This window comes from Cimex lectularius, unplaced genomic scaffold (genome assembly GCF_000648675.2).
Source record: "Cimex lectularius strain Harlan isolate CLEC.00 unplaced genomic scaffold, Clec_2.1 scaffold253, whole genome shotgun sequence".
NCBI lineage: Eukaryota > Metazoa > Arthropoda > Insecta > Hemiptera > Cimicidae > Cimex > Cimex lectularius.
The window spans coordinates 419,511-439,917 of record NW_019392814.1 but is presented as its reverse complement, the minus strand read 5'-3'; the positions used below and the strand labels follow the sequence as shown (position 1 = coordinate 439,917).

General features: G+C 34.3%; 1 protein-coding gene across 1 annotated transcript in view; it reads left to right on the top strand.

Annotated features, from left to right (window-relative positions):
- LOC106673051 (limbic system-associated membrane protein-like) overlaps positions 1-19,486 on the top strand; it is a 216,645-nt gene extending 197,159 nt beyond the window's left edge. The window contains exon 6 of the mRNA XM_024228370.1: positions 18,937-19,486. Coding sequence (XP_024084138.1) covers positions 18,937-19,043 — 107 coding nt within the window. The 3' untranslated portion in view covers positions 19,044-19,486. The remainder of the gene's footprint in view (positions 1-18,936) is intronic.
- Positions 19,487-20,407: the final 921 nt, after the last annotated feature.

The window sequence follows — 20,407 nt, the reverse complement described above, 5'->3', positions numbered from 1 at the left end:
ACACATATAAACTAAGTCGCAACAACGCTAATATTTTAAATCAAATGCAATGTCAATAACACATACAACAAATATTAGCCAAATTAATTGTTAAAAATTCCCAGATTCATTCGATTCTCCAATTTGTATCATAATTATGACTTTTCAGATCTTTCTTTTACCACCCATTTAATCGAAATTCCAAAATTCACTAGAAAAAAACAAAATTTCAATAAATATTTTTGGTGTAAATACAAATCACGACATTTTCCCTATAACCTTTACCAACGAAGAATTGAATGACCATAGACATTTTACTGCTAAAATAAGAAAATGATAAATATCTTTATTTTTATAAACAAAATTTTGAGCGCCTAATTAGCAAACAGGTATCGACAAGAAACAATAAAAATTAATGTGGTGATTAGTTACCGTTAATCGGTGATTATCCAGAAATCGTGAGATGCGGTCTGGTGTGATGTAGGTTTCAGAAAAATATTTTCTCTATCGTTCTACGTTTCAAGCTTTATTGAGATCATCTTCGGGGCCAGGGATTTATAAACATTGTTTAAATTATACAAATACATGTAGGATGTGAAAAAATTATTTTATACGATGATGACATTTTAGACTCAATCAAAATATTTGTGCCCACTCAAAGTGTTTGTTTTCTATGTAGATTAGTCATTATCCACGACACACAATAATAGTCTCAATAAAGATCGAAACGATGGCACGACAAAAAAAAATTTTCTGAAACCTACATCATACCAGATCGCATCTCACGCTTTCTGAATAATCAATAAAAATTAATTTGTTTGTAAAAAATAATTTGAGAGTGCCAGTGAGATATTGCCGTTTTATGTTTGTATACGTTGGATTTTGAAGGGGTGGGGAAGGAAGTCGGTATAGAAAAGACATTTTTGTATAAGGCGACGGCTTCTTTGAGGTGAAAAAAGCCGACGAAGGGAAAAAACGTTCGTAATGTTTCGGCCAGATTATCCTTTCAGGATTATATAGAAAGGGATAAATAGGAAAAGGAAAGCTAAATTGTTGGACAATTTTACTATGAAAAATATTTGATGTGTGGAATGTAATGTAATTATATATGTATGTTATCTGAATATAAAAAATATATTTTGCATTGTATAAATTCACTTTTCCACATCCTAAATGTATTTGTTAAATGTAAACAATTTTTGTTAATCCCAGGCCCTGAAGATGATCTCAATAAAGATCGAAACGTTGCACGATAAAGAAAATGTTTTTCTTAAATCTACATCACACCAGACCGCATCTCACGATTTCTGAATAATTATCGATTAACGGTCACTAATCACCACACATTTGTACAAAAATGTTTTACACATTTTGATTATAGTTACAATGGTTAAAAAAAGTAAAAAATAAACCGGCTAAAGCAGGTTCTCCGGATAACAATTTCATAAAATTTGCAAATGTTGAGCGCACTTTAAATGTGTCATATGTTGTGTATTGAAATTTCGAATAACAACAGATAAGAAATGCAAAACTTCTAATTTGGTTACAACTTTTATACATCCACATGTCCCCATGAGCTTCCTGAATATGTCTTTCAGCAGTTTATACTTAAATAATACCTCTAAATCCATCGACAGATATTGAAATTCAGGAATATAAAGAAACCAAATTTGTTTAATTTACCATCAACCTTTTATCCCTGATGATATGAAGGTCATCATAACCATTTAATAGGAGAGAACAGAGGTGCCGCCCACAATCAATATAACATCCGTTTCAGAACCCGTCATTCCTTCCAGTTTTTATACATAACTAGCTTTTAACCTGGCGTTGCGAGGGGGTTAATAATGTTTTTTTTTCTTTTTTTGAAAAACCCAACGCCTATTATTTGTTATATGCCCATGTTGTAGTCTTTAAACTCAAATAAAAACAAAGTGTGAAAGTTTGACCAAAATCAGTTCAGTAGTTACAGAAGAAAAACTTGTTCCTTCTCTAAACGGATAAATATTAGGATATCTGTAAGATTAATAGATACATTCCGTTTTCTGCCAGCGTTCGTCGTGTACCCCGAAATTTGTAAACCGATTGAGGTAAAGCAACCCTAAAGAAACAAATTCTTTCTTTAAAAATTCCATATAAATCAGTATTCAACCTACAACAATGGTAAAGCATCCATAGTAGAGTGAGCGAGAGAACATAAAAAACAAGGTTTTGGAAAATATTTAGTTTCCAAACGTCTTACGATTGGTTACCAATGATGATATCTCTCCTCGAAGAATACAACGATAAAAAATAACACCGTACTATCGGAATGGCACCGGCAGCTGTGAAAACCGGAAAAATCGAAACCCATTTGTTAGGAAAATTGCAGGACGGTTTTTATAAAGAAGAATTGTAGCTAGTAAAATATCCGGACTGCTACTTAGTGGAAAACGTTATTAAGAAAAATAACAAGAAAGCCCTAATGAAACGGCTCGGATTCGATTCAACACACAATAGGTGCGTTGACATGAAAAATGTAAACATATAAAGCAATCGTTTTTAAATATTTGAATCAGCTTGCGTGGAGCCTCAAACGAATGAACATGGTCCGAAGACGCATATTTAAACGGATAAATATCCCTCCGAAGAAAATCGGTGGTTTTAGATTATGCCTACTGTCGAAGAAAGGAAAAGAGCTATTATGTACTTTTCCAGAATGGAAACTAATATATTTTCAGATTTCTCGAATAGCTCGGTCTTAAAAAATTCAGAGTTTTAAGGGTGTTTTTATGAGAGATGGTCTGCCTAAATCGTGTACAAGCGAATGTGCAATATTGAATTAGGATAAAAGTTGCGGTCGAGGCACACATTGGGTGTTCTATAAAAAATTGAAAAATGGGCGAGGTATTTTAATAGCACTGGTAAAATAAAATATTCTCCCCCAGCTCGTAAGGTAACTGCAAAATGTCCGCATAACTGTGAACAAAAAGAGATATCATATTCCCAATACTAATCTTTCCGGCCATTTGTGTTTATTGTTTTTGTTAGACCTTATAAAATGAACGTTTTCCTAAAAGAAAAGTTCACTATCTTCTTTGACGTGTACACAAAAAGTCTATAAAAAAGGGTATGGATAAAGCTAGGACCATTCTTCCTCAGGAAGACAACGAGAAACACCTCTCGTATCGAAAGAAAACGTTCAGTATTTGAAAAGAGCCGGATATACAATTTTGCCGAAATCACAATGGAAACGTTAACTGTAGAAAAACGTCCAAATGTTGATGAGATCATAGGAGGTATTATCGAAGTATATTCACATTATCCTTACGCATCGACGAAATTGGTGTTGAGTTTAAAATCACTGTTTAATACCCAGAAATTTACACCTAGCGAGAGTTTTCTCTATTTAGAGGGGAAATTTTTAAAAGAAGACGGATGGTAAATCAGCTCAGAATGCTTTTGCTTTTTTGTTCAAAGAAATTAGGTAAGGAATATGTGGAACATAAATAAACTGCGCAAAAATGAATAGAGATATTTGTAATTTATTCTTATTTTATTAATTTTAACTAAATTAACCGATATATTAACCCAATAGAAAATACAAACTGATAACTGGAAAATATGATGCAGGGTGACCCAGAAAAGAACACAAATTGGAATGCTGTTATGTTTACTGATGAGTCGCATTTCTGGCTGTATAGTGATAGCAGAAGGAACTGGAACTCACAGACAGAAATGCGACTCATTAGTAAACATAACATTATTCCAATTCTTTCAATTAATTTATCTTTATTTAAGGTATTGGTTGAGATAAAAAAGCTAGTATCACGAGCGGATTGAAAAATGGCAAAAAGGGGGGAAATTTCGAAAGGTGGGGTTGAGATGGAAAGTTGGTGTCCGAGCGGATCGAAGTCACGATAGCTCAAGTGGTAGAGCAGCGGCGTATCTAGCCGAAGATCGTGGGTTCGAATCCCACTTGTGCCATTGACTTTATTATCTCAACCAAAAACCTTAATTAATTGTAATATATTAATTGGTCAAGCGGACCACGAAATTAGTGAATTTAATGAATTAAAATGAAGTATACTTCACTAAAGCTCTCCGTGGCCATTTGATTTGTCGCCGAGAGTCCAATCCGATTACACGACATTTTAAAAATGGCAAAAAGGAGGGAAAATTCAAAAGGTGGGGTTGAGATGGGAAGTTACTGCCCGAGGGGATCGAAGTCACGATAGCTCAAGTGGTAGAGCAGCCGGCGTATTTAGCCGAAAGTCGTGAGTTCGAATCGCGCTCGTGACACTGGCTTTTTTTTATCTCAACTTGTACCTTAAATAAAGATTAATTAATTGAAAGAAGTTACTTGGTCAATTGGACCACGAAATCTAATAAATTATTCCAGTTGCTGTTCTCTTCTAGGCACTAGCTGCGCCATATTCACCTGAGTTGCTGGTGACTGGCTGTTGCTGCAGGTCGTCGCAATGGGGCATGCCTTGTTAATGCGAGGCAACAAACGATTAAGAAACTTTTATGTTGATACAGGCCGTGTCAAAACATCTTGTACTTCATTTAGGCTATGGCGGGCACTATGGAAAGGGTTCTGTCTTTCTGCAATGACTATATTTTTATCCTCTCTTAACATCATAATGCGCTGAAATCCACCACCAGGCCTCCTATTGGCACTTTCATTCTCTTGGAATCTGGCTAAAGCTCGGGAGAATACGCTTTGAGAAACGCCAACCCAACTGTCTCTGCGATATCCACTTGCAAGTGACTTCGATGACTCATTCTCAAAATAATATTGCGAACTTCTGGTTCAAGATTTTGTCTTTAAATGATTAAAGAGAATTCAACTAAATTAAAATGGAGAAAAGCCAAGAAAAAGTGCTTGTTTACAAAATGAATAATCCTCATATTTACTATTCTTAAGTAAACCCGTTATTAAAAGTTAGGATGAACTAAGGTTGATGAACTAAAAATAATCCTTTTTAAAAAGATGGTTTCTACTCACAGTAAGTTGTTTCGCAACAGAACGAATTCGAGCCCTTTAGCTCATCATCAGGTTGAAGGGTTTCTACAAACACGCCTCTCGACATGAATTGCAAAAATGAACCCTCTGATACCCCCGCCAGCAGCGAGTTAAAAAACCAGCTCCTCGTCGGAACGTTGCGTTGGCGGGGGTATCGGCGGGTTCACTTCTGCAATTCATGTCGAGAGACGTGTTTGTAGAAACCCTTCAACCTGATGATGAGCTACAGGTCTCGAAATCTGGATTGTTGCGAAACAACTTACTGTGAGTAGGAACCACCTTTTTAAAAAGGTTTGAACTCCACACCCACTCCATCATTCATAATTTCAACTAAAAATAAGGTTGTAGTTTCTATTTTCTTTTCATACAACTAACAAGAATATATCTGTTAATTTAATTAAAATTAATCGAATAAGAATAAATTACAAATATTCCTATTCATTTTTGTGCAGTTTAGATAGAATCCAGAAATTTTCAGTAGTTTGAAGGGTTTGTGTTCTATCAACCGTGACGATATAAATGAAAATGCTGGAAGGATCTCGCAAGGTACAAAAACTCTTAAGTTTGAATGCCGTGGAAGGATATTTCAACGCTTGCATCCCATACGAACATTTCATTGCTACTCGGTTTTGCTGAAGATTGCCAAAAGTTATCATCAAGGTGAAACAAGAGTTCATAATCATGCGGTGCAGAAGAGATGAGGATTCTTACATTTCCACAGACCTATCTAAAAAGGCGAAAATTGAATTGACGAATCTCTCGTGGACAATACCGTCTCTATTTAAACGAATATAATATAACTTTTAATTTTTAATATTGAAAAAAAGAAAAGAATTATTTCGGTACCGTTTAGAAATTTGGACTTATACGTTTAACTTCTGCTTCTCCTGACCCAGAGGCAGTAGTGGGTGATCAAAACTTCGACTGAAATGGAAAAATCGCGTTTTGTAATTTTGACATTTCAGGCATCAACGAAAAATAACTCGATGGCGGTTTCAATAAACTTGATCATTGCTGTTTGACAAACGTGAAACCTTTCTTAAAATCTAAATCTTATCCAAACGACGATTTTAAATAACATGTTTTAAATGACCAACACGGAATGTTATATTACATGTACACAAACTTCCAAAAACATTTCTACACTGATCCATATCCATCACCTCTACATTCATTATCTCTATTCAGAAACGAATCTCCACTAACGTCACCGATTGTGCCGAACAGACCGAATCCATAAAAACTGGTCCGGCAGACGTGATACTCCAATCGTTACTCGAGATCACATTCGATAGAATATAACCCTTTGTCGATTATCGTCCATAGAATGGTATAAATTGATGAACTTTGAGAATTTCAATTCATACTCAATCATGACTTCGAACAGACCATGCTTTCATTGAAATTCAATGCTTTGCTGACAACAAGAATACTTACATTGTAAAAGAATTGTCAATTTTACATTTGGATCACTATTCAAGTAACTCTGGGCACTCTCGACACGATATGCAAGAATGGCACAATTACACAGAAGACAAACACTTTGAGCCCTGAAGATGATCTCAATAAAGACCGAAATGTTGGCTCGATAAAGAAAATGTTTTTCTGAAACCTACATCACACCAGACCGCATCTCACTATTTCTAAATACAAATTCAAGTAAACATTGGGTTATCTGCATCGTTCCAATTTTAGTATATGTACAGCAGAAGTCGTGTTTGGACGTCATGGAGTGAGGATCAATGTGTCCTTATTTCCTGTTGTTGTTGACGCCAGTGTATCTTACAATCGACACGTTCTCTCACGAATTATCTGCGTGCTGTGTTATAAATTGATTATTGTTTAATATCTTAAATTGTTATACTATTTATATGTTTATTAAATTGTTATCATTGTTTAGTTATCTGATTAAAATGCCAGAATTGAACGGTGGGAAGGACCCCTGATATAAATTTAAACGTAAACCGACAAAACGAAAATGAAACAAAGATGGAAATGTCAGGCGGAAATCCTCTGAAAAGGAAATCGGACACACAATCAGTGGGATATAACAAAATATTTGTGCGATCCAATGATTCTAACAGAATCAAGTGGATAGAATGTCCTTTTTAACAACACTTTCTGTGAATAGATAAAAAGTAGAAGATAACAGTCCATTCATTGTATTTATTGAAAGACTTGAAGCCAACGCAGGAAAATTCACCCAATTAAGTTGGTAAAATGATTTTCAACTCAGAGTTTAAATATAGTGAGGAAATAGTAAATATGTTCATGTCAGGTAGAAACTTTTCAACCTTCTTAAAAGAGCACAAGCTGTCGGCATATATTTCGTCCTATTTTGTTTCTAAAAGGGGTGTGATTAAAAATATCGATACGAACCCACTGAGGAAGAAATACTTAATGTTATAACGTCCCTGTCAAGGTGAAATCGAGAAAAAGTATTTCAAAAACATACGTAGAAAATAATCGTTCTCAAATAATAAATCTGGGTACATGTATACTGTCAAAAATTAAAACACATTACTGTATATGGACCCCGTTGCAGCGTTGATACTTAGACAGTGTAGAAATTGTATTTCTACCATTTCCAACATTAATGTAGAGGAAAATCAAGATGGGAAAATTGTGGACAGTCACATGAAAATAATTTGCCATGTAGTTGTATAGCCAAATGTGCAAATTGTTCTGGAAATCATAAGGCTTCTGACCGATCTTGTCCTGAATATTTGTAAATTCATTAAAACGAAATAAGGTTATATCATCTACGTTATATTCAACAGTCACATCTAACAAATTTCACCTGTTTACAGATCTGTCAGAATTTCCCAAATTAGATTCGCCAGTTTCAAAGGAACATAGCACTAAGCTTAAAACTCGACCCGTGACTACAATGTCATCCTTCAGACATAACCCTTATTCAATCAATAAATATCAGGTTAAAGATAAGTTGAAAGAATAAAATCCACAAGACAATCTCTTAAAATCGAATGAAAACGTCAATAAACAGTCTGAGAGTGTTCTATGGCCCTAAGGTCAATCCGTATTCCAGTCCGAAGAAAATATAAACTCATACTACGTAAATGTGTTACAAAAAATTGTACATCATCTAGAAAATAATCCTGGTGTAAACCTAGAAGAACGATGTCTAATATTTTTCAAGCTTATCAACTATTTATAAACGATGTCAAAAAAAATTCAAAAGAACATAAGTGACTAGAACAATACAAACTACAATTAAATATATATAAATAAAATATAAATTTACGTTGCTTCAATGGAATTGCCGCTCCATAATTTCAAAGAAAGGTTTTTTGGAGGCGATAATACAATAGATAGACTAACAATTCATATCGTTATTTTATCCGAAACTTGGTTGACTCCAAGCCGTAAAATAAAATTCTGTGCCTTAACTTCACACGTCAGGACAGAAATGGTGGTTATGGAGGAGTGGTTTTGCTTGAATTCGTAATTCATTCTCACTTTTCAAAGTCACTATATATTGTAACATACCAAATTTCCGGATTATAGCAATTCATCTCCCAATAAAAAATTAAGAATCTCCGCTATTATACCTGTATAAAATAACCCTAGAAATAATATCAGAACACAGGATTGGGACACATTTTTCAGTAATTTGCCTAGACCATTCATATTACCAGGAGACTAACACGTCCACCACAGGGCTTTTGGGTCGGATTGGTCTGACTCTTGCGGCGATCCCTGATTGATGCTTTAGGAAACCATAATGTAGTGTTTTTGAATGACGACTCGTCGCCCACACATATAATATCTTCGTCCACACATATAATATCTTCGTCATTATCCAGAAAATCGTCGGTTGATCTAACTTTCTGAAGTTCCGATATATCGACAAAGGTTTCCTGGAAGCTATTGGAAGATCCTTTGTGTTCGGATCATTTCCCTATCCATGTCATGAAAGTGTACGTAAAGAAAAGCACCCATCATGGAAAATTTCATTGGATTTTGGGTTCCAAAATTTCAGCGCTAAAACCCTTTTTTTGTCCTTTCTCGAGGAAGAGGTCGATTCCTCTAGGTCACACGGTTGAGTTTTGTAGCTGTCTATACCTTTCCTGTATGTATGGCTGTAAAATTTTTAGGTCTCATGCTAGACCGCAAATTGTTATGGAAGGAACAAATATCACAAATATTATATAAAGGAAACATATTTTAATGTTCTAAGAGGTTTCACAGCACATAAATGAGGGCTGACCCAGAAATTTCACTATTATTCTACAGGATTTTATTATCTATTAGGATTTATTTAAATCGCCTCCGTGTACTCCGCAATAAGTGCTTACGGCGATGCCTGGATGTTTTGCCGGATACCCCTATAAAAGTGTTGGACATCGAATGGTGCGAACCACCTCAGACCCTAAAAATTGCAAGATTAGCCCAAAACTATGTTTTTAAAATATATTCAACGAACAGCGAAACTTACAAAAAAATAGCCCTTGAAACTGTAAAACACTTACAAAGAAATTCTTAGAAAAGAAAAGTACGCCCCCTAATGTAGAAGCATATTTATAATATGCTTCCAGTATATCTTTATAAAATCAACATTTGTCCAACATTGGAATCGGATTATGAATCTCCCGCTCGAATATACAGGATATGTTCCTTCGCGAGTACTCTGGGATACCTTCCTCGGCAGTCAATTCTGTATTTTTAGGTGATATGCACCTGTTTTCCTGATCTATTTACTATTTCTACACAGAAGGTTCAAAATCAAATGACGGAGTAGGTTGTGCTTGGTTTGTCTCTCAATTAAAGGAAAAGGAAATGTATAAGCTTCCTTCGGAATTAAGCATCTACTCTGCAGAACTCTTAGGAATTTTAAAGGCTCTTGAGTATGCCTATGAAAATCACCTATGCAGACAGTGAATTAGATTCTAAAAGTGCTTTGGAAAGCATAAAACATCGCACTTTAAAATTTGGTGATAATTATGTAGTACATTGAGTGGCAAATAAAATATTAACATTAAAAAATAATAAAAACATTAATATAAGATTGTGTTGGAGTAGGGGTCATGCCGGAATCACAGAGAATTACATGGTTGACAAACTAGCAAAATGCGCCTTATATGAGGGTAAAAGCCTTAAAGCCCCTATTCCCGTCGAGGACGCGAAACGATGTCTCCAGGCGGAGATTATTAAGAAATGCCGTATCATAAATGATACCAACAATATATATGGCAGGATCGGGGATGTGGTCCAATTAATTTTCTGGTGTTGAAACTACGCCAAGCTTTCGGTATTTTACTTCACCATCCTCAGGGCTAAATTCTATGTCAATGTTTAAAATTGTTTTTTATTTTCAACATGTATAAATATTTTTTCAGTCTTTTTGACATTTCTTATACTAAGTACAATTTTTTCAATAAATAAATGGCACTTATTACAAATTATTATCACAGACAAAATCAACGCAAATAAAGAGGACTAGAAAAGGTTTTTATATTATAGGGATAATAATCTTCTCTAGTCCTCTTTGTTTACATTGATTTTGTCTGTGATAATAGTTTGTAATAAGTGCCATTTATTTATTTATAGAAAACATTGTACTCAGTATAAGAAATGTCCAAAAGAGTTAAAAAATATTTATACAAATTGAACAGAAAAAACTTAAAATTGTTTTTTCTTTTCAATATGCATAAATATTTTTTCACTCTCTCACCGACAGCTTGGCGTAGTTTCAACAAGAGAACATTCTTTGGACCACATCCCCCAGCCTACCATATATATTGGTCAATAACAGCTGGTCGATCACCTTAACATCATAAATGATACCATACCTACAGGTGCTTTCTATACCTCTGTTAATCCTAACTTAAATAAGAAACCTTGGTTCTATGGACTAGACTGGACAAAAAGGGACTGCTCAATGATAAACAGGCTTAGGTCCGGTCAAGGCATTTGTGGGGCGTTCCACTAATTTATGTGGAACATGACAGATTGAAGAAGATATGAAAGATATTGTTATGTTGAACTGTACGAAATATTCTGAAGAGAGAAAATTGTGGCTTGACAGATTGTACTCAATGAAGAGTATTGCCAAGCCAATAAACTAAACATCCTTACTTTTCCCAAAAGATGAACAAATATACCGACTACTAGTAGAATTTATATATAACCGTGGGATAACACTTTAAAACTAGAATTAGATAAAATGTGTGGTGCTTAGTGACCGTTATTTGTTGATTATTTGGAGGTCTTGAGATGCGGTCTGGTGTGATGTAGGTTTCAGAAAAACATTTTCTTTATCGTGCCAACGTTTCGATCTTTATTTAAATCATCTTCAGGGCCGTGGATTTATAAACATTGTTTAAATTTTACAAATACATGTAGGATGTGAAAAAAATGAATTTATACAATGCTAAAAAAATTTACATTGAAAAAAATGAATTTACACAATGCTACAAAATTTTAGATTTAAAAAAATTAATTCATACAATGCTAGAAAAGTTTTCTAGAAAAAATCAATCAAAGTGTTTTTACTCTCTCAAAGTGTATTTTTTCTGCGTAGATGTGTCATTCTTGTCTGTCGTGTTGAGGGTGCCAGTGAGATATGGATGTTTTATATTTATATATGTTAGATTTTGAAGGGGTGGGGAAGGAAGTCGGAATAGAAAGACATTTTTATGTGGGGAGTCGGCTTAACAACTAACAAACTTCGGGGATACCCATAATGTATTATTTGGTTACATATATTTTTTTTTTTTAAATTTGAAAGAATTTTCATTTAATAGCATTTGTGTGTTTATGGGGTCACTAGTGAGATATGACACCTGGAAATCTGTTTGAATGAGGAAGTGGTTACTGGCGATGTGGTAAAATACCGTAAACCATCACTGTTCCATTGAAATTTATTTCAAACAAACCTTCTCGATGTGTCTCCACGTTGACGTAGTGAGAAGGCTTTGAAACAAAAAGGGAAGCGAAAACAATATATGATATGCAGCAATTATGTATTTTTTTCTGGAGAATGTAGTAGAAAAGTGTAATAGAGATTGGAAGCAAATCCCGACTTATGTTTCTATACTAGTAGCGAACACTACACACAAACTAAATTTTGATTTAATTATGCTTCGAAAAGTGGAAAACCGATAAGAAAGAAAATTGTCTTTAAAGTATTGTAGAAATTACTTCAATACGAGTTTGGACGATATTAAAAATAATTTTACATTATTTTTCCGTTTTTCATTATCAAATTAAAAATGCAAATTTGCTTAAATCTTAAATCTTAAACCGGAAACTATACCTTGATAGAATGGAGGCATGACGTAATAAACATTTACAAACATGTCGGACCACTCTTTCCAAACTATCATTCTGTCCGTATGGTTTAAGAAATCGACACGTAAACGGGTAAAGTGCTGACTGCTTTTGCAATTACGGCTATTTCAATAAATCTAAATACATAACGACAATATGATGTCTTCACTAGCATCCCACTAAATGATATACATGTAAGAGGATGTGGCATCGGTAAAATTTCTGACCTAAGAGTTAGTATTGTGTACGTGTGTAGTAAGTGATGTACTTCATTGAACTTAAAAGAAAATTAGGCAGGGCTGTGCTAGCGCATTTTAAACATAATGGACCAACCAACTCTTCAAGGAGAACCAGACAGAATCTTCATTCCAAATTGAATTGAAGCTGGAATTACAATTGTATTGATGGACAAGTACGATCAAACACTACATTGATTTATCAAGGAAAGAAGAGTGGAAGAAGCGAAATTGAATTTGTGTGATTTAAATATGAAATAATATTTGTATTCATTTAAGTTTTAAAAAAATTAAAGAAAAAAACTGTTTTATAGGGAGTTTTGATCTTGTTTCTTTTAGTTTTATGATGTAATGTTTATATAAAACAAGTTTCAGTCGTTGTTTATCCTCTGAAGACTAAACATCGGAGCGTTATCTACTTGATCCCATCCTCCTTGTATTTCAAGAAGTATTATATTCAGTTCATTTATATACTGCAAATAATTTTTATTTTTCTCAACTCTGATCATATTACTCCTTCAATCTCGTTTTATTTTATTAATTCATCCTTCATGCTGGAGGCCCCCGGCCCCATCTCAAATACTGAACCCCCGGACAAAATACCCTGTATAAATACGAAAATGAAATGGTGTCGTAAGTTTCTTGTCTTGACTTTAGAACATGAAAAAATCTCTTTCAAAAATTTCAGTCCTTTTAAGGTTTGCAAATTTTTGAAAAGCTACGCACCTAAAGCCTCTATGAAATTCCTTCGAGACGGATCTGTTTTAGTTGATATCGACTGTGAAAATGATTATCGAAACATCCAAAGTATTAGAACTTATGAAAATATCAAAGTGAATTTTACCTTGCATCGTTCATTGAACTTCTCCAAAGGTGTCGCATACATTCCTGAATTATGAACAATCCAGAATCAGAAATCCTCTCTGAACTCGAATTTCAAGGAGTATCCAGAGTTCACAGGGTCATGAAAACTGAAAATGGCAGAACAATTCCCAATCCCACACTATTTCTCACCTTTCAAAAACCGGAACTCCCAAACAAAATTATTTTAGACTTCCTTCAAATTAAAATATCTACGTCCTTTTACCCCTAACCCAATGCAATGTTATTCATGTTATCGGTACCGGCATGTGAGCAAATATTGCTAAATTAAAAACTGTGGTCAATGTGGGGAACCTAACCATGAAACTACTAACTGCCCCAATGACCCCCATTGCATAAATTGCTCTGGACCACACCCAGCCTTTAATCGACAATGCCCCACACATTGAAAAGAAAATTAAAAACATCCGTCAAAGCGAAAAAGTGTCCTTTAAACATGTTGAAAACTGAACTTAGGATCGACTACTGACATATGCACAAGCAGCTTGCTATGCTCCAAATAACTGGCAATCCTCTTCCTCCTTTTCCCAACCAGCTACCTTCCAATCTACCTCTGTTATACCACAATCCTCATCACCCTCCTCCACGTCCCTTTCTCCGCCACAAAATAGTACAATTGAATCCTTAGTTAACGAAGTCGCCAAGCTCACAAAACTAGTTCATTTCCTTACAAACCAGGTTCTGACATCTCAACAACTTCAACCATCACCCCACGTCAATCCTCCCAAAAAAAAAACTCATCGTGTCTGTACCCTCCAATCACAATAGCAATATATCTGACTCAACGTATACTCCATCGAACAATACAACTACCCAAAAGTCAAATCACTTGAAAAACTCCAACCTAAATCTAGAGAGAATTAGTGTCAAAAGTCCTGCTTCTCAAGGTTCAAACTCATCCTCCACTACTAATCAAAAACAAGTTTCCAAACTTACCAAAACAAATGAAAAAACTTAATATCGCAACTGTAATTAAATAAATGAATTCTGAGCTCTAAATTTTCCACGTAACATTTATGTGCTACAAATATAACCTCCATAAGCTAAAACTTAACTCTCTTATGGACATTCTTCAATGGAACATAAATGGTCTAAATTATCACCGAAATGAACTGCTTTACTTAATGAATGAATTAAACTGTCATGCTGCCTGCATTCAAGAAACTCATCTCAAAATGAATGATAACCTCTCAATTCGTAAATATAACTCCATTCGAAAAGATTATACCAATGGTCTAGTTGCCAGTGGAGGAGTATGCATACTAATTAAAAATGATATTCCTCACAAACCATTGGACCTCACAACACAGTTACAAGTGGTAGCAATCAGATTACTCTCCCCCAAACCACTTACGATCTGCACTATCTACTTTCCTCAACAACTCTACCTACACGACCTTGAAGACCTATTCCATCAACTTCCACCACCATTAATACTTCTAGGAGACTTCAGTGCGCACAACTTTCTTTCGAACGGAGATCATTGATAAAAAGGGCAAAAATCTCTCAAAAACCTTCATCGACAAATATCAACTGAATATTCTAAACTCGGGAAGCCCCACTCATTTTTGTGCTCGCTCAGGGAAACACTCTATAATTGATCTCAGTATTATTAGTCCTTCACTCCAGCCTCGCTTTAACTGGTACGCCTTAAACGATCATCATCAAAGTGATCAATATCCAATCCTAATTAAATCAAACCTCCATATCCCTTTGCACTCCCCTCCAAAACGCTGGAACTTCATAAAGCTGGCTGGACGAAATATCAAAATAATGTTCATCTTAACGATCTTGACCTAAACGAATCCAATATCGATGTCCTAATCAATAATTTAAACAAGAGAATTCTGAATGCTGCCAACTCAACCATTCTGAAAACAAATCCCAACAAATATACCAAACTACCAATTCCCTGGTCGACCCCTGAATGCTCTCAAGCCATACACGAGCGCAAACGTACATTACGAAAATTCCTTCCTCCACATCCAACCTTCAATTATATTCTGCTGCTAAAGAAAACGCCCGACTCGTAGTCAAAAAATGTAAAAACCACTCATGGTCAAATTTTCTTTCAAAGGTCAACCGACATACGCCAATTAAGGAATTTTGGTCCACTGCCAGAGGATTATGGGTCATGGTTCTTCCCCTCCGGTTCCGCCCTCCAAAATGGAAACAATATAACCACAGATCCTAGATGAAAGCTGAATTGCTTGCTAAAACTCAACACGAAACATCAGCATCCTCCAACTTCTCCTCTGATTTTATTTTAATTAAAACTGCAAAAGAAGCTACCCCTTTACTTTCTGATAACAATCAACATGATGACCCGCTGAATCTGCCTCTCACTTTTGATTAATTTACTCATGCACTATCTTCTAGGAAAGATACTACTCCTGGACCCTATGACCTATGCATTGGGATAATCAAAAACCTGTCGCACTCCAAAAGCTCACCATCTTAAACATTTTCAATAAAATTTTTCTCGAGGAAAAATTTCCCTCTGTATGGTCAAAAGCCATAAATATTCCAATCATTAAAAAGAATAAATCTCCTCTTTTAGCCTCGAACTATCGACATATATCCCTGACGTCTTCCATGAGTAAATTACTTGAAAAAATTATATCGCAAAGACTCAATTGGTATCTTGAGTCGCACCTTTTACAACCCCCATTTCAGAGCGGCTTCCGAAAGAAACGAAGCACCACAGACAACCTTGTGTTTTTGGACTCATACATCATGAATGCATTTTATCAGAAAGAAAAAGTTCTCGCAGTATTCGTGGACATGGAAAATGCTTTTGACAGAACATGGCATCGACCGGTTCTTGATACTCTGGCAAGCCTTGGAAGCACAGGACACATTATAAAATTTATAACTAACTTTCTACAGAATAGAACCTTTCAAGTTCGATGCGGCAGTACCCTATCAAGTGTTTTCCCACAAGAAAATGGTGTCCCGCAAGGATGTGTTCTTAGTTCTACCCTTTTTTGTATCTGCATCAACCAACTTCTCAAAAAAATAAAGCCCCCTATCCAAGCTATGCTGTATGCCGATGACGTAGTTATCTTCTATAAGCATAAAAATATTCCTCCATTAGAAGAACAAATTCAATCAGCGATATCTCTGGTAAACGAATGGGTGAGACCTTCCAGTGACGTCACCTGTGCCAGTAGCTCCTTGCAAAATTTTAGGCTGTTCGTTAAATATGCCAATAGCTCCTGCAGTGATGTCATAACCCTCATCAGACCCCGTCAAGTGCGCCAGTATCATCTGTGGCAGAACGATCTTTTCACTACTAGAAGAAAGTGCTGCTCTGGTGATTTCATGGACATGTCCCAAGCTTTTAACAGGGTATGGCACCCGATAGTTCTCGTTAAAGTGAAGTTGTCCCTACCCTCTCCTTGCGAATTATTACCAAATCCTAAAATCGTATCTGAAAGATAATTGCTTCAGAGTTGCAGCAATTAGTTCTCTGAGATAAGGCCGATCCAGGCTGGGCGTCCTTCCTACAAGAGAACATTCTAGCTCTCATCGTATACATCATACTTAGAGGTATACTTACGGTTTCTGCCTTTATTGTGCATGCATTTCAAGGATATTAAACATCAATCGATTTTTTTATATGGAAATAATAAGCAGAATCGTATTAAATGAGTTTGAATATACAAACAGTTACAACCAAACAAAACGTAGCTTCTTGTAAGGTAGGCCAAAACATTGTTTTTGAGAAAACAATTTCAATTCGTTTCTGTAAAGACCTTAGGTAAAAATTAAAATTTTTATAGCTATTCTTTTTTGGCTAGATTAGCCGGGAGCAATTTTCTTTCTTACAATTTTGAGGGTTCCACCTAAAATGTCATAACTTCCCGAGATTTTCTCCAAATCCAACGTTCTTATTACCGTCGGAATACTGTAAATCTCTTTTCTTGAGCTTTTATATTATAATTTAATTGTAATGTCATTAAACGTGATAAAAAAGATGAAATAAAAACTATAAAAAAAAACTTCTTATTTTATTTCCGGTTCTTATTTACTTATTTCAAGTGCTAGATGAAGAGACCACTTTTTTACTCACGAATAAACTAGATCTCGCTACGTTCTTGATGAAAAAACAAATTCAATTATTACCTGCCGAGCTTTAAACTTTTTAGGTCATCATCTGGGCCTATATTAATCACAAATTTTTAATAAATGTTGGTATAGTTAATTCAACAATCAATAAAACTATGTAGATATTACAAAACAATCTTAAAGATGTTTGCAAATCAAGTTTTTACAATTCAGACATAATTGAGTATTTAACAAATTTTTTCAAATTTCTTTGAAGATAGACTCAGACCCAACATTGCCAACGACTTCGGTCTCGTCCGGCAAGCCACTAAGTTTGTGCTCCTGGGTCTATCTACTACTAGGCCATTTCTACCCTCAGTTCCTAAAACCAAACCCATTCACTCTATCACTCACTCTTAAATACGTTTTTTACTATTACTCGTAAATATATTTTTTACTATTTACATACCATTCACTCAGTTAGGGTGGTGAAATTACTCGATATTCCTCCATCACATTTTACACCTATTATATATAACTAACTTAATTGAGGGACAGTGGAGTACTCAATATTCCGCCATCGGCCTTCTCAGATTACACATTCATATCAATAAATACATTCCCTCTTAACACACACGCTGACGTTCTTACGCGTATGTATATGGAGCAAGGGATTTGTACCCTTCAACTAGATGGGAAACATAGATCAACCTATCCTCTACATGTCTACGCGGGTTTTGACCCAAAAATAACTGCCCGTTTGTCAACCTCGAATTGCCTATTCTTAATCGGGTAAGGATGACTCCTCTTCTTCCAGTCAGATCCTCCGAGGCCACCTATCGTCAGTTCCTTTGATAAGTGAGAGCTGTTTTGCCTATCCCGCCCACCGACACTGCAACTTTATTTAATAATGTATTTTATTGCAATTTGTATTTTGTTGGATTTTCATTGAAAAGAAATTCAATAATAGTCGCTAAAATTTGTTGGTTTCAGTGAGCCCATACAGAAAATAGAAAGACAAAATATGCATACATTTAATGTCTGGGAAATGAAAAGAAATAGTTCAAAATAGAGAAGTACATAGTTTAAAAACTTCCTTACTGCCTAAAACTACAGAATGAAACAAAGGAAACGCAAAAAACTATGAAGGATTGATAGAACGTCTGACCTTTTCTAGGTTGAAGGAAAACAAAAAAAAAGAATTATGTCAATTTTTTGTTAGAAATAACAAAACAAATACTTTTAATTCTTATTTCTATTATTAAAGACGTAGGGTTACAGTTAATCTTCAGAACTAAAGGCTTTACTTATGCCCTTAGACATTAAATAATTGATTGATTCTTATTACATAAAACTTATTTGAATGACTGAGCCGTTGAAGACTTACAATTAATAATCTATCTACAGTATCTCAAATTAGGATCTTGTAGCCACCAGTATTTCTAAGTATTAATATTGAAAACTATTTTTATAATTACTCTGTTTCAGACGAAAATCCGGCAGCGATGCAGACTGGCAGTGGGCAACGTTGTTCAGTGAATACATTTCTTTTAGCTTCTTCCAATCTGCTCATCCTTTTAGCATCCACAATGTAATAATACAAGCAGCTCTTGTTATCAACGTATAACCGTTGCTCACTAATGTGTTATTATTACATTGGTGTTTAATGTGTCACTGTGATATGTATTAATTTATTATTTATTGCAATAGCTGGTCCGTATTATGTTGATAAATGTACATAATAAATAATATATTAACCCACATACCTGTGTATTTGTTTCAACCAATTGTAGTATCTTTATATTAGACAAGTTTACATTTTTACCGTCCTTTCATTAGGCTGATGTGGGATATCTTTTCAGTGTTGTAATAGATATTATCGCTATTTCATTGAAAATATGGTAAGATTATTGTTTATTAATGTTGGTTAATGTATTTAATAATATAAAATGATGATTGCCTACAAGGCTCTATCATTATTATTGTGTAGATCTATAAATGTATATTGTTAAAAAAATATGTTGCTGGCTTTATTTGAGTACAAGTACACTATACATATTGTGTGAATGTATGTATATATATTTATATATATAAATATATAGAATTTTACTTTTAAAAAGTATAAATTTTTAAATAATTGTATTAATTTTTCGATTTATCGAATAGCATGGTTGTTGCTTGCTACAAAAAAGAAGTTATTTTCCTAAAACTCAAAATACATTTTGTATCTCTTTGTTTTGATTTTCTAGCGGATTTTGAAAATATAGAAAAGTAGAAAATTTACAACATCTATGATGACATAAAAAATATATTTATGTAAAAAAAGTAAAACAGCGTGTTTCAAAATGGAGTAGTGTATAGCACATATAGCAACATACTAGATATACAAAATTTTGCTTAAATAAAAAAAACTAAACTTGTTTTTTAATGAGGGTATCTTCATATTGAAAATATGAAGAAAAACACGAGGTAAATGCATTTTTCAATGAGCATAACGAAAATGCTTTCGAATTTACCGACTGATGTTACTGTAATTGTAACTTTTATGAACATTAATTTAAAACACAATTACATGGTACTTTTATACGAAAAAATATTTGTATGTATGTAAAATGTAGATTTTATAAGAAAATATTATTTGTTTACACACTTAGTAATTGAAGAAAAAATAATAAATACTGTGTGTCTTTTAGAAAATGTAAACAAATCCAAAATTCCCGTGTTAAATTAAATTCGTCCTAGTTTTACTTTCAAGACAATAATATACACATTACAGAACAATTTGACGGGTTGAAGAGGTTGAAATTATCAGTGGATTGATTTTGTTCTATTTTTATTTAAACACATATAAATATTAATTTTTTATTATACAAAAATTATATAGTTTTGTGTAATCAATTTTTGCATTATTCGAGGTATTTTTAATGCAAAGTTTACCTAAAATAATAAACATAACATG